This window comes from Haliaeetus leucocephalus, unplaced genomic scaffold (genome assembly GCF_000737465.1).
Source record: "Haliaeetus leucocephalus isolate CR32 unplaced genomic scaffold, Haliaeetus_leucocephalus-4.0 Scaffold517, whole genome shotgun sequence".
In the NCBI taxonomy this organism is placed as follows: domain Eukaryota; kingdom Metazoa; phylum Chordata; class Aves; order Accipitriformes; family Accipitridae; genus Haliaeetus; species Haliaeetus leucocephalus.
In genome coordinates, this window is record NW_010972953.1 from 1433085 (window position 1) to 1448481 (window position 15397).

The following is a 15397-nucleotide window of genomic DNA, read 5'->3' on the forward strand; positions in this document are numbered from 1 at the left end:
TGTCCGCGGAAAGCCGCGGACAGCGCCCCCTGGCGGCCCGGAGGAGAGCGGCGGCGGCGCAGGGCGGGAAAAAGGTGCTGGGAGGCCGCTGCCTTATTTCCCTACTTCCCGGAAGGGAAACTGTCGATTTTTTTCCCCTCAATTTCTTATTTAATCCGAGAGCCAGGAGCCGGGGAGGTTACCGAACATCATCCCCCAACCTCGGGGAAGAAGAGCAGGCCAAGTTCTGGTCTCGTCGCATGTGCAACAGTCTGGCTTGTGAGGAGATCTACTCCCCTCAGGGAGAACGTGCGGTACTGGGAGCATGCCCGGAATAAAAACAATAACCTGACGGCAGAACGCAAGCGCTGCAATTTAATTTTAACAAGTCCCGTCGCCACAAAGAGCCAGAAGGGACTCCAGCTCTCGCTTTTGTAGCTGCCTTAGCTCCGCGCCGCCAGCAGGCAAGGGGAAATCCCAACCCAAACTTTACTTTAATCATTAAAGCGAGCAGATTTGAGTATTACCCCCCCGCCTCCAGAGCAGATCTGGCCTGCAGCCACCATTACACAGTCCCTTTTCAGAGCGCTGCCTTGTACTTTAAAGGACTTAAAACACCAAAGAGCCCAGACGGATTCAATCACCACGAAACGCTGCCAACTCTGTCGGATGACAACTGCTCTTGGGGACAGACTCTTTATTGTTCATAACGCTCCTTGGAGTGCAAGAGGCTATAAACATCATAGAAGGGGACAGACAGTTATATAACAGACAAGGAGGAGGGAGGAGAATTCCATTATCCTAACACAACACAGATGTCCGCTTTCCTTGCTAAGGAACTGAGTCACTAGTAGCTTTCTCCTCGGCGTGGCTTGTTGCACAACACTCCCCAGCGCACTAAGCCAACTCCAGCTGCCCGTTCTTCAGAGCGCGGTTCGTGGTCCTGTTGAAAGTGTCAACCTCTGGCACAAATTTCTCGGCAGGGACCACGAGCTTTCTCCGGCTGTCCATGCACTTGTTGTCCAGCACCAGGGAACTGGCTTTGTAGCCAGTGTCTGTCTGAATGTGGTGAAGTTGTCTGTAAAGAGCGTCCAAGGCATCCCTGGGAACAAGCAGAAGTGAGAGGAGTTGGGTTCAAGCACTGCATTCACTTCCCAAGTTGGACAGGAAACACCCTGCTTTCCACTTTCTGGCAGCAGAAATACCTGTGCAGCATTTGCCTTTGTGCAAAGAATGAATGCATCAGGTATCTCTCGGCGCACAGCAGCAGCAGCATCATTTGGGTCTGTGAACAGCAAGCCCTCGTGCTGCTCCTGGCGTGCAGCGCAAAGGTGTGCACCCTGGCAACCCATGCCAGCCCAGAGCAGCACTTCTATTTCTTCCTTTACTTTTCACCCATTTTCTTTTTTCTCTTTTAGAACTGTCTGTGCCCGGTTGAAGTCACAGTCAAGCAGGGACCATGGGAACCTCATTCACCCTCCCACCACGCAGACCTCTGGTGCCTTGCCTGCACCCTGCTGCCCACCTGTCCAGCTCCCCACCAAGCCCCAAAACTATTTCCACTCCTGAACAGACACGAGCTCCAAAATGCAGCTTCTGGAAGTGTGCCAGGTCCAGGGCTGCACAGAGCCATGTCCCTCACATGGGCAATGTTGAGCCACTGCTCTGCCCCAGAGAGCAGGAGACTTACTGTGACTCTGCTAGCTTCTGTTTGAGCGCACGGATCGTTCCCTCCAGCTGGTGAACCTCGTCTGTTAGCCCGTACTGGACCTGCAAGGCAGGCAGGGAGAAGGTGACAGCAGTTAACAGGGCTGAAGCGTTGTTCTACAAAGGCTGCGGTTCTCTCATTCCCCTTCTAGCACAGCTATGACATTTATTTCCTTGCTTTGCTAGGTGACTGTAGGATCCACTGCTCAGCCCCTCTGTAGTTTTCTCCAAAATGCATCCATGTTTTCTGGACCCACGGCAGCCCCCATACCAGACAGTTCCCCCCAGTCCCTCCTGGCAGGGAGCGTGCCGGGCAAGGCTGGTACCTGATCCCGACAGAGCTCCATATTGGGCCGATACGTGCGGATCTCCAGGCGGGTGTGTGCCACTTTCAGATCTTGTGTTTTCCTCCGAAGATCTTCCTCCAAGCGTCGGATGTCCTCCTCCATCTCAGCAATTTCCTCCAAGGACTAAGGATAAAGAGATATATCATGAGGGACAGGCAGGGATACAAACCAGAAAACAGCCCCCATGCATCCTTGGCTTTTACTGTGCTGGGAATGGATTTTAAACAAGGGCTGGTGGGCTTCTGAGTACTGAACCCCTCTGCCATAGATCGGGCTTTTCACACGGTCCAGGCATGGTGCTGCTGGTGTTTTATGGCCACAGCAGCTGAGACCAGGGGTGAAATGAAAAGGCCAATATCTGGCACTGCTGCTGAGAAATGGCAGAGCAGCAACTGTGCTAGCAGAAAGAGATAAGATGTTGCAGGGATCATACATTCGCCACTTAACAGCTCTCATGTGGAAACCATGCTTAGGCCAAGTAGCCTTCCACATAACAAAGAGCCTTTTGGATTCAATTCCCACCCAAGGTTGTGGTCGATAACCAAAGAAGCAACATTTACATTCTGCTCCTGCCATTTCAGTTCATCATAGGCTCTTTCCAGGTCTCTAATCCTCTTGCGCAAGGCAAACTCTGTAGCTACACGCTGAGCCTCCAGCTCGTTGTTTGTCTGAAGAGAGAACAGGCTCCAGTCACACACTTCTGGAAGGTGTCTCCCTCCCAGATACTGCCTGTGAGGTTGGGACAAGCCCATGAGCAAAACCATCTGGGTTCTGGCAGCTGCGATGGACAGGTATGTGTCTTCCACGTTGCTGAGACTGCTGCAAGCTCTGCAGCATAATCCAGCTCCTCCTTTAAACCAGGAGGGCAGCTGCTCTCAGAGAGGCCCGTGGGCCAATGCCGTCTTTTCAAAGACTCCCTTCCCCTGGCCACAGCACGTGCCAGCCCATGCTCCCACACTGAATCCAGAACTTCTGCACGACCGATTCACAGCCAAGGGACTAATTTACCTGTGCGATGGCAAGCACTGTTGCTTCTCGGAGCTCAGTTGAAGCTTTCATTTCTGCCTCAGCACGCTCCTTGTTGCATTGGCTATTCTGTTCCCACTCATCAGGTGCAGTTGATCTGCGAACAAATCAGCAGTTATGAAAATAAGTTGAATGTTTGCAAGACAGGTCAGACGGAACCACCTGCTGCAGGCCAAGAAGGCTTTGTGGAGTACAAAATGATTCAGGATTTCTGGAGGTCACATCCTGTCTGATCTCCTTACTGCACCAGCTGGAGATTGCTACCTCATGGCTCCTGCACTGAGCCCAACATCTGCTCAAACCGGGGACACAGCCAAACCATGCTATGAAATGCCAAGCAAGTGAAAATGTGCAGCAGCTCCCCCATAAGCTGTGCCAAAGGCTGATACCACGCTGCTTACTGTCACCTTTAGCCAAGCACAAGGGAGGCAGGGCAGCTAGCTTCTCTGGTTTTACAGTGACAATTCAGATAACTCCCAAAAGCCTGTGGCTTCACAACTCAAGAGCCACAATAATCCCAGAATCCAACTTCTGTTCTGAGCTCTCTCCAAAACTGCACCCATCGAGCCAGGGTATAGCATGGAAAAAAAAAGCATCCCAGGGCTCTTTCAAGCACCAGCACAGATTTGGCCACACAAGGGCAGGCTTTTTCCTTACCCATCTGGGACTCGTGTTGGGTTGACCTTGAAGGAGATGTTGGGAGAGTTTACGTTGAGGGATAAGCACACACGATCTATTTCCAATGCTTCCATCTTGCACCGGTGGTCACAGCTCAGCTGCTGGCGAGCTTCCTGTAAGAGGCTGCAGAAAGCAGGGTTGGAGTCAGTGGTGAGCACGCAGAGGGGAGAGGCAGCTCACCACTTCCAAAGCTTTCATCACCATCTCAGTCATCTTTTTAAAATGAGCGATGAGCTCCTGGCCTCCCAGTGAACTGGGCCCAACTTGATAAAGCAGCACACCTGCTTTACTGCCTGCCTGGCTCCCCCATGCCCTGTTCTGGCATCACACCAGTGAACTGAGCTGCCTGCCCTCCTGCAGCAGGGCAGTGATCCACAAGGGATTAGGGCCTGGGAGCTTTAACCACTCCTGGTCACTCATTCGTGAACCAAGGCAGGTGGCACAAGGTATCTGCCCGGGCCAAAATTTTCCACGGATGCTTATAAAGTCTCCCTTGACATGCTCTCCCCTACAAACTCCCAACCCCATAGACCTTGACAACAATCATCAGCATGGCATTAGAAGCACATTAAACTGCTGGGGCCAAGCAAGGAGGGTAGAGTCCAGTCAAAAGCTGTGTCATTCGCCTCACCAGAGCTGTTCGAAGGCTTCGTTCACTCTCTGCTGCAGCTGTCTCTTGGCTTTGTCTATCACCTTCACTTCCTTGTGCAGCTCCTCCTCCACAGGGTCCCTCACCACATCAATGGCGCGGCGGCTCTCACGGAGCGTCAGGCACTCGATGGACACATCCAAGGGCAAGTTCTTTGCCTGGAGGGCACGTTCTGCTGCTTCCTTCACCTGGAAGAAGCAGCCAGCTGAGTGTGTGTGGGGTCTCCTTCAGGGATGGGAGGAAGAAAGGAAGGGGAAACCACGGATACCCTTCTCAAGAGGGCCTCACACTGCCTGTTTTTGTAGTTCTGAAACCTTTTAGCAAGTCTGGAATGAAAATTGCAAGAGCCAAATGCATTAGTCCTCTACATCTGCTATTTGCATTGGGAATCACACCTTGTTGGGGGCTAATGACTCCAGGAGCAGCAGCCTCTGGGTTTAGAACTAAAAGAATCAGAAAGATGTCCCACTGCTGTTCTCTATTTAAAATCAAACATTTTTGATGGTGTTAACATATTTCTTGTTATCCTTCAGAGCTTTAAAAAAACCAAACAAACCCCCCCCCCACAAAACAACAAAACGCACCCAAACACGAGCGTGCAACACACAGCTCCATAAAATGGCTTGGCTCAGCCAAGACCACAGTGGTTTGCTTTCCAGGAAGTCATTTCATCAGGTATGGATCTCAGTATACCTGTGATAAGCCCCCCTTGAACTCCATATGGGCTCGCCCATTTCAGAAGACAAGCCTCAATTATTTAACATCCCATGTTGAGAGCGTAAGTTGATTTCCAGCCATCTGTCTTCCCAACATACTTTGGCTAAGGCATCGATTTCCGCATCTATGTCTGCAAGGCATTTGTCCAGGGTCTCTTTCCATCTGTTCACGCTGCTGATACGTTCAGCCAGGCGGGTTTGGTTGTCATGCTCATCCCATTTCGTCTGGAATTAGAGGAGAAGCGCCATTACTTTTTTTTTAAATTGCAATTGTGACTCTTGCTGAAGCCTTTCCCTGTTTTCAGGATTGACTGACCCCTCAGAGGAGTACATCACGTTGCCATTTCATCTAATAGTCATCTACACAAATGGAGAGCACAGAAAACAATTCAAGTTGCAACAGACACAAGAATCACATCCAGGGATTTCATGACAGTATGCATGCATCATCGCACATGGATTTAGAGGAAGTAAATGCACATACTTAGCAGGTTCTGTAAAGGTAAAGTCTTTTCCTATTCCCTTGTGCGTACAGCCAGATCCAGACACTCTCCCATACTCCTCAGCCCGCTATTCTGACAAACCCAGGAGCAGCCAAGCTGCCAGAAGGCCCACCTGGTTGTTGGTTTCGTTGCGGAGGGCTCGGGCTTCCTGCCGGACTTGGTGGGAAGCAGAACGCTGGCGTTCAGCATCAGCTGAGATGAGATGGGAGTTGGTGTGCCAGTCCGGCAAGGTGAACCGCTGTCCTGGCTTTACACTCAGTGTGGTCATCTCGCTAAACAGGTGACTAAAAGGGAGCAGAAGATTTTTGTGTTTATTCATGGAAATACACTAGAAACGGAGATGCATCCACAAACCAGAAAGCTCTTCAAGACGAAGGCAGCAGCAAGCTCTAACCTGGCATCTCACCTAATGCAGGCACGCATGTCGGCGCAGCCAGGGAAGGGCAGGCGATCGGAGCCACCCTCTGCCCCTGGGCCGGGAAGAAAACCCTGTCCGCCTGTCTGTCCCCGGAGAACGGTGCTGTTTGCAGAGAGACAAGGAGCCACTCACAGCACTGTCTCCCATGTGGTATTTATTGAGCTTGGACAAAACAGCTGATTACATTACTGATACTGCTTTTGTTACAGCTGCATAGGCTCAGCCCAGGGTTGCCATCCCAGGGGACTCAAAGGCTTTGCTGGAACAGTATAGTTTGCAGCCATCTTCCTTGCTACCCAGGCACATCCAGAGACCGCTCAACAGGACCCAGAGCAGCTCCCGAGCAGACCGCAGCTCCCCAAAACCCCCCAGTCGGGCGGAGTTCTGGGGCAGACAGACCAGGTACCCCCCCACCGGCCCCCCAGTCCTCTTGGGGTCGGAGCTCCTTGAGCACAGCCGCCTGCGCCAAAGGCCGCTGGGGAAGAGAAGCCGGGGAACTCCTCGAGGGAAGGCAGGCCCGCAGGCCGGACTTGGGGCTGCAGAGCCACGGAGAATTCCCGACCCCCCCCGGTGGAAAGGGAACGGGGGACGCACACTCACAGGGAAGGGGCTCAGCCCCTGGCTCGGAGCAGCCCTCACCCCCCTGGCCGGGCGCAGGCAGCCCCGAGCGGGGTGTCCCAGCTCCTCCCTCGGGGCACAGACCCTCCCCGACCGGGTCCCGGTCCCGCTCCCTCCCGGTCCCGGTCCCGGTCCCGTTCCCCTCACCGCCTCGGGGCCGTTCCCACCGCCGGGCCGGTTGCCAGGCACGCGCGGGCCCGTTGCGAGGCGGCGGGGGGGGGCGGGGGTCTCCCCCCCCCTGCACCCCTCCCCAACCCCACCCCAACTCGACCACCCCCCCGTGGACACCCCCACGAGTGGGTGACCGAGCCGGCTTGTCTCCTTATCGCAGTTCGGAGGGGAGGGGAGAGCGCAGGCTGGCGCAGAGCGACAGCAAAGGCAGGTGGTGGTGGTGGTGGTACTAAAAATCTCAAAAAAAAAAAAAAAAAAAGGAATCAAGCCAAGCAGGCAGAGCGAAGGGAAAAGGCCGAAATCGTTCCCTGGCAAAGGTGCGGGAGCCCTCCCCGCCTGGTACATCCATCCCCAGGTGCCACCACGGCTCGGATCAACACCTCCACCTCCATCCACTCCTGCGGGAGTGGGACTAAGTTAAAATGATGCAAGCATTACGAAAAAAAAAAGCATCACATACGCATTTCAAAAAAATTTATTTTTCAAATGAATACGGTTCGTTTACAATACATCCAGCTTGATGGTATCTAAAGCCAGTAGAGATCTGATGACTGTTGTGTGTACTATACACAGTCGTACAGAGGTTACAGATGCCTACGAGAGGGAAGGAACAGTGAAAGAAGTTGACATTTTACTGTGCTGGAAAGAAAGCAACTCTTGCAACAGGTAGAAAATTTTGGCAAGAACAATTTGTCTGGAAAGGGAGAATGGGCAGAGACACCGCTTCTGCTTAGCAAGTACATCTCAAAACACACCGACACATGGTTTCCCTCCCACCCCACATGGTTGCAGCCCACATCCGCAATACAAATAGGCACACATGGTCAAGATGGTTAAGTAAAAATAAAGGCTTTTTACCAGTTTGTCTGCCATCCATCTACAATCTATTTGTGCAACGTCTCAAGTCACAGCTCTACTTTATTCTTGAAACAATTCCCTTTTGCTTTGAAAACCCCCAGTACCTTCACGGTGGGAACACATTCAAGTTCCTGCTCAAGCAATGGTAACACCAGAACGAGAGGGGAGCAGTTACCAGCATAAGAGAAAGAGCAAGACATACACATGGAAGGGAATCTCAATCCACCGGACTGGTTTATTAGAATTTTATTCTGAAAAGAAATCCCAAACAGCACAATTTTTTTTTTAATTTAAACATACGGTATTAAATATGCAAAATTTATATGCACAACATTGCTTCCAGCGGTCTCCTAAACAAATACAGCTCGGATCACTAGCAATGTTTATGGCACACACTATGCCACCTGAGCCACCTTCTCCTGAAGATACTTTAATACCCATATTGGCTCATAACTGAATGCTACCAATTACCGTAAAAGCTTTAAAGTAATAACCGGCTGATAGACAATGTTCTTATCTATGATCAGACACCTCCAGGCCACGTAAACAGCCTAGTTTTTCCCCACGACAAGCAACAACACTATTTATCCACCAATAGGTGACCTGGGGAAGCTTAACTGCTTAGACCAAGGGAAGAAACAAGAACATAACAGACAGGAGGATCTGTACCCTGTGAGCCCAAAGTGCGTCTCCTAACCTGTGAAACGCAGGATCTGTACACCAGTGTCGCTGGTCATGGCAGTAGGGGCTGGGCAACGAGCCTGTAAAATCAACATTTGAGATCAAAACCTCGTTCTGCCAACTCTATTGCTGTGCTGAGGTTAGCTTTTCAAAACTGCCTGCAAAACAGACACAAAATGCAACGTTCTAGAAGCAGGTTTTTCCTACAGGAAAACAACATTAAGTTGTCTCAAGGCTAGATTCAACACTGAAAACTGCAGAAATGAGAACATTTTGCTGAAGAATAGAAATCCAAGTCCAAAGAAAACTAAAAACTATAGCCACAGGAGGAAAGTGATGTACAAAACCGAGTACCCAAAAGAAGCCATTCTTCACTGCAAAGTTGCCAGAAGTCAGAAGACAAACTTCATCTCTAGCAGTCTTCCTCTCACTGAGTTTTTTTGGCATTCAATTTTCCTCACCAGTTAAAGAGCACTACTCAAGTTTCCACTTTGCTGGCACACCATCAGGTTCAAAAACTTCAAAAGGTCCTTTAAATCTAGCATTGCTCCAGCGGGTATTACTTTGCTATTATGTCTGAGTGAACACTAACCGGCAAGACATGGATTTTCTATCAAAGAAACTGGTTTTGAATATATTCAAGAGATTTGCAAGTGTAAGCATAATTAAAGTTTATTAGTAACTATTTTAATAGCTAATTTTTGCACACCTGTACTTAAGTGGGTTGTGGACCTGTGATTTATGGGCTAGCATAGCCCTAAACTCAACATATAGTCATATTTTTCTGTGTTGCTAGATAGTATTACAGTAGGTATTAATTTTCCAACTGCCAAATGTACTTGAAAGACCTATATAATTCTCTGCAATGAAAAAAAACCCCTTTCATTTAAATAAACTTGCCCTCTGACAGTCTGTTTTACAACAACTGGATTACCTTAAAAGAAAGCAACAGGTAAACATCATGGGACTAATCCCAATGGCCTTCCTCGGGCAGAGCTGTGATGAGAAGTAAAGAGCACAGGCTCACGTCCGAGACGGACTCCAAACAGAACCGTATGAATTGCAGATGCAAACTTGCAAGAAGGTGCACAGGTTTGTATCAAGAAGTTAGCACTTCCACAGCATGATTCCTCCTCAGAACAGCTAATAGCTAGCTCTCGTAAGGCGATGTGAATCATTATGAACATTTTCTAGATAGGGTGAAAAATGAGGCAGAATCGTTTACCCGAGGTCAGAGAGGGAACCCATTTCAGAGCCAGCTTTGATACCAGAGTTCCTGGCTGGATAACTCATCAATATCTCAAAACTGCATAAAATATAACCTATTTGAAAAGCTCTTCCATTTTGGTCTGAAAATCCGCCTTTTTAACAGCTTTAAGCCCAAAGTAGCATCTAAGGACACAGGTGCTTACTTCTGCACAGCATACAGTCTACAACAGCCTTCCCTCTACTAGTACCTCGATACCAGAGGATGGGGGATCTTTTCTCCCCTCGTACCACTTTGCTAACTCTTTCCATACCCAAGAGACCATACAATTTTCTACGCAGACATCACTACCCTCAGCTGCTGGCAAACTGGTTCTTGAAGAATTATCTGTGATGTTTAATCCTCACCTCCACGTTCCCACTTAATCAGACCTCTGCACTGCTCCCTGACATTCACTGGACAACATTCTTCATGTCCTTACAGCCACCAAACGGGGGTGGGGGGAAGAAGCAATGGAGTGTATGGAAAGCTCTAGGAGCACAGTAAAGAGTGAAGACATTACTGGACAGGCAACATTCAAATAAAGGCAGAATTAATGATTCTCATTAGACAGAGAAACATATCAAGGTTAAACTTTATTTTAAAAATTGCAAGTCTACCAGGAATTATGTTTATTTGATGACATTACTTTCCAGAAACCACTTATTTTAAAAGCTTCTCCTCTCTGGGTAGTTCTAATTCACAAATAATTCAGGGCTCACTTCGATTAAGTAATTCAACACAAAACCAACTCCATTCTGACCAAGGACTTCAAGCTTTAAAAACAGTTCTAGAAAAATACTAACCATCCTACCAATGCAAACACAAGTTTTTCCACCTCTGTTCTTGATCAGAAAAAGGCACATGCTTGCTCTCAGCGAGTTCAAGTCTGACACAAACCGTTCAGGACACCTAAGCTAATGTTTGATGTTCCCATCAATCTCCCTGAAGGGCTTGAGCTGACCACAGCTTACCTGACATCCACCCAACTCCTACCCAGTTCTTTATTTCTACAGGCAGTTGCTTTCATCACCATTGCACTACCACCGCCCCCCACATCCACAGCTGATTTACCTTCCACACGGCTACAGCATCCTCAACGCAGCTAACTCTATATAGGCAGCGGAGGGAGAGTGATCCTGCGTAAGGGAACAGGGAGGTAGGTAAGAGCTAAGAGCAGAGCAACTGTAGTGCTACAGCAAAATAAACTCTACAACTGCCTGCTGCTGTTTTTCTTGGTAGCCAGGCACACTTCAGTGTGAACTGCATGAAAACTGCAACCAGAAATCTATCAGAGCATCTATGTTTTATGGAGGGGTCGGATATTGCTCACAAAACCCCTTGGCTCCGTTGTTTCTAATAGCACCGATCTACTGGAACTTTTATCTGTTTCGACCAAGTAAGGTAGCTTCAACGTTTAGATACAAAACACAGTTTGATTTAACTATACAGCTGTTACAGGCACTGCCACCCACCTGCATCTCAGCACAGTCCTTTTAGGAGGTGAACAGGCACTCTTAAAAAATACGGGAAAATGCTTTTCCCCTCACGTGTTAGTTTTTGAAGTAGTCATGTGGGGTCTTTTTGGGTAAACTGTGGATGCAAATATACAGGTTCACAAGGCTCTAGCAGCATGAGCTTTTTTCAGTATATTCAGTTTTTTCAATATGAAGACAAGTTTCCTCCTTGCATTTTTTTAGAGCTTTCTGTTGGCTTAATAGCACAGTCACCACTACCACTTCTCCTCTTCATAAAACATATAGCTGAGTCAGTTCAGTTTTAGGATTAATCCCAGCACGATTTACTATGAGTAGCATCAATTACAGCAAATCCTCAGTCTCAAACTTTGCCAGGAAGGAGGATGAATTAAAACTATCCATGTGCACTAGGTTGTTGGGTTTTTTTGGTATTGTTTGTTGTTTGGTTTGTTTTTTTTTTTTTAATTTGAAGTATTTTAATAGTGTCTACATCTTCAGCTGTTTGTTAGCTTGTATTTAAATCAGATACTTTAAAACATCATGCACCCTCCAATGAATGCAACAGAAACATACAGAACATTTCTACTGTAATTAAACCCATGTGTGCTACAGTTCATCATCACCAAGGCAAGACTTCTAGGAAGAGATCTGTGCCCAACACAAACCTGCATCGTCAGATGCAAGTCCATTTAATTTCTTTTGATAGAAAGAATAGGCAGCAACTTCCTTCTAAATTTCAACAGCTTCAGTATTAGCTAAATGTAGATAGAAAATAAACTGGTTGATAGGCAAGGGAAGAGATGGAGAGTATTGCTGCAAACAAGCTGATGGTGCAAGATTTTTGGCCCATTTTAGTCTAAAAGATAAAAACGCCTACTACTAAAAGGGACAGAAGACACAGTTTTGGCTCAGAATTTAGACTGAAAAAATGCTTTCTAAATCCTAGCCTAACAACGTTAAGAAATTTGGAATATAAAATAATTTATCATCATTGCAAGCTTAAATACCAACAAAGTGGCATTGGGTGCTGTAATAAGACAAGAAAGTTGGTAACAAACTACAAGAAACATCAGTTCATTTCTCTAAGTTGAATCAGAAGAAATCTACACAGCAAAAAGGTACTTGATTCATAGTCTCTGTGGGTAGCATAAGCGGGAGTGCTATATTGCGCATTCATCTGGCAGCATCCCTTTCAACAAAGAGGTGTGGGCAACTCCAAACAAGGGTCACTGCCCCACGCTGGGACTGTGTACCCTAAATATTTCGTTGATCGTGTCCAAATTAATAGATGTCAAAAAGCTCTGCTTATTCCTAGAAAAAGTCCAGACACGAACATATTACTGCGAAGATACCACTTGCAATTAAAGTGGGAGTTTTGCGCTTAAGCTCCTGATACTCAAAAATATCCTGACTGACATCAAGTTATTCTACATCTTAAATGCCCAATACAGTATGAACAGTAATAAAACAAACACAAAGTAATTTTAGTTTTAAAAGAAATAAGGTACCAATTAAAGTAGTCTGTCTATCAAGCTGTTTCATTCAGTCTCCTCTCAAACACGACTAGTTAAGCTGACTTTGGAGAAGAAAAACAGAACATTCAGAAACTTCTCCCACCTAAAAATAAGCGTCAAAAGCAACATACGGACCAGACACACAGACCTATGAGCTGCACACAGATTACCAATAAATATATGGAAACACCACAATAAAGGACAAGGTTCGTCATAAAAGAAAAAAGTCTGATAACTGCTATTAAGACCATTACAAAAATGAAAGTTAAGTGTATTTTTTGCAGGCATGTGCAAGCACATTACAGTGTAATCAAAGCAGAACTTTGCTATTATTATTACTTTATGCAGCATTACAAGGTTACTGAGGTGCAGTGTTTAATAGTCTAGTCTACAGCTTTTCCTGACCGGAGGAATGCTCACCAAACTCACTATGGACCCACACCCTCTTCAACCATCTGAGTGGGGCAGCATCCCCCACCCCACCAAGCTGCTCCCCATCCAGAGTATCAAAACTCCCAGCTAGGAATTACAAGTCCCACTGATACATGCACATCACTCCTTTAAACACATAAGCCACGTGAGGTCTGCTCACAGCAGGACTGACCATCTTGTAAGTCTTCAGACAGCTTTCCGTTTGTCTACTTCATCTTTGGGAGCCTGCTACATCTAAGAGACGACATCCTTCAATAGCTATGGATTCCCTTTCAGCACTAACTACATCGCCCCAAGAGTCCCATGCTGTCACTTCTACACCCCCCCCCCCCGCCCCCCCACCCCCTCAATGTGAAGAGGTAAATTGCATTGACTAAATCAAAACCGATTCTAGCCTGCCAGCTGAATTTGGTGATCGCTCCTCAATGCCTCTCCCTCCGAATGAAAACACCTTCCTGGTTATTCTTGGTCCTGACTCAGAGAAGCTGATGCTTGAAAGTACCTGAAAGATACCATCAAACACTTGGCATTTTCAATAATTTATCTTAAATTTTCAGCCATGTACAACTGGAAAATAAAAATCTACAGCACCATCTTCTAAAAAGGCACTTTCTGAGGACTGTCTTGCTTAAAAAAAATAAAATCACTCCAAGTTTTAAACAGTGGAACTGATTTGTTTTAAAAGGACCCTATGTTAACTACCCGTGTTAGGTGAGGGGGTACCTCAGACAAGATTTGAAAAGGCCAGGGCACGTGGGATGGAAAGTGGATGGAGTCTCTCCATCAACACCCTTGTTTCTATAAAACTGATGCTTCGGTATTTTCCTTCGCAAGCCTCTCCCTTGCAATTCCTTCCCCTCCATATGCACCTTTGCCTACTCAGGGACAACAATTTGGTTTTGTTTTAGTGTTATAGGGATCGGGATTCTTGAGACTCTGCTAGGGAGGTAAAATGTAGCATCCTGTACCCATCTCGTTCATACCTCAACTACAGAAAGTACAAAATCTTCTACTAGCAGAAAGCATCAATTAGCTCAAGCTCTAACCATTATCTTTTCAGGTTTACAAAAAAACGATGAGTGAACTGGCTAAAGTGAGGTTTTATTTAAACATGTGCCGAAACAAAAGTGATATCCTAACACCCAGTATCAATCTAAAGTACCATCTTTGGGTAGAAAAGACAGACAGCAATCTTGCCCTTTGACATCCCTACAGATTTTTTCACTAGATGCAATCAACCTGCCAGTAGCAGCCACAAAACTCCACAGCACTGAAAGGGACAGAGTATCTGCCTGGCGTGACCAGAGACTAAGATGGCCATTTAGAAATAACAATCTCCAAAAACTGAATTTAGTTTCAATGTACATAATCCGAGCTTTTGATTCCTTGGTTATAAAAGTGCTTCGAGTAAGGTTCTAAACCCTCAGTTCACAAAACGGGGGAAAATACCAAAAGAGGACAAGATATGAAGAAAGTATTAAAAAAAGGCCTCAAGCTTTTTTAAGTGTAGGCTGAGCTTGGAATTTCACCAGAGCGGACTTCAAGACTAGTAGAAAACTAGTATTCATAGCTGGAATTTGTACAGAAGATGACTATCTGGTATCTTATGTTGAGCATTTTATAGGACAAAAATTTGCACATGAAGAAGTGAAAACAGTTTAGGACCAATAGCATCTTGAAATAATTTGACTGACAACTTTCAGAAACCCATTTTACTCCTGAAAACCATTTCTGTGGCCAAACAAACTTCCAAAAGGATGCCAGAATGAACCCTATAAAAATAACTTTTGGATGCGTTTAACCAGATTACACACTGAGCAGTAACACAGCAATCCTGAGTAAAATGGCCACAGCTGAAGTGTCCTACAAAGGAAAAAAGCTACTTACAGTGGAGTCAGTCATTCTGTTAGCAGATGTTGCGAGTTGAACGCCTCAACTACAAAACGCTCTACTTGTCTCCAAATCTGGATCTACTAGTCACCAGATCGCAGGTTTCGGCAAGGCTTTCTGCTAGAAAAAAGTTACGAGAAGCACTGCCGCCAGCCCCGGGGAGCGGTTCCCGCTGTTGGCACAGCACCAGCGCTGCAGCTGCAGGTCTGTACGGCCGGTACACTAAGGCTGCTCCTTCCCCAGTCCAGCCCGGGGGCCCTTGTGCGTGCTCCCACCACGGAAGCAATTAGTGGCACTTGTTAAGTACAAGTGAGGTCTCGGTGCAGTTAAACTGGTACAGTGTCTTAGGAGACAGGAACCGTTTTTCTAGATAGGCATAAAAACGAGGCCAGTATGTCTGCAAAGTAGAACTGTCAGCCTTTGCCCATGTCCCTCTTTGGACTATATACAGACAGCTCCCAGCAAGAGAGGGGGATCTGGTATGCC

General features: G+C 47.0%; 1 protein-coding gene across 1 annotated transcript; it reads right to left on the minus strand.

Annotated features, from left to right (window-relative positions):
- Positions 1 to 876: 876 nt before the first annotated feature.
- Positions 877 to 5876, minus strand: TEKT2 (tektin 2 (testicular)). Its single transcript, XM_010575976.1, has 9 exons — positions 5718 to 5876; positions 5202 to 5327; positions 4369 to 4574; positions 3717 to 3860; positions 3042 to 3156; positions 2594 to 2701; positions 2013 to 2156; positions 1670 to 1749; positions 877 to 1081 (listed from the first exon to the last, which is right to left on the minus strand). Exons 1-9 carry the CDS (start codon positions 5871 to 5873, stop codon positions 877 to 879), a joined length of 1284 nt encoding a protein of 427 aa, XP_010574278.1. The 5' UTR covers positions 5874 to 5876.
- Positions 5877 to 15397: the final 9521 nt, after the last annotated feature.

Excerpts from the sequence above, each read along its gene's own strand:
- TEKT2 (XM_010575976.1), bottom strand. The coding sequence starts at position 5,873 with ATGACCACACTGAGTGTAAAGCCAGGACAGCGGTTCACCTTGCCGGAC. Across the intron at positions 1,750-2,012 it reads TGGAGCTCTGTCGGGATCAG|GTCCAGTACGGGCTAACAGA; the intron begins GTACCAGCCTTG and ends CCTGCCTTGCAG. Across the intron at positions 1,082-1,669 it reads CAGAAGCTAGCAGAGTCACA|GGATGCCTTGGACGCTCTTT; the intron begins GTAAGTCTCCTG and ends GCTTGTTCCCAG.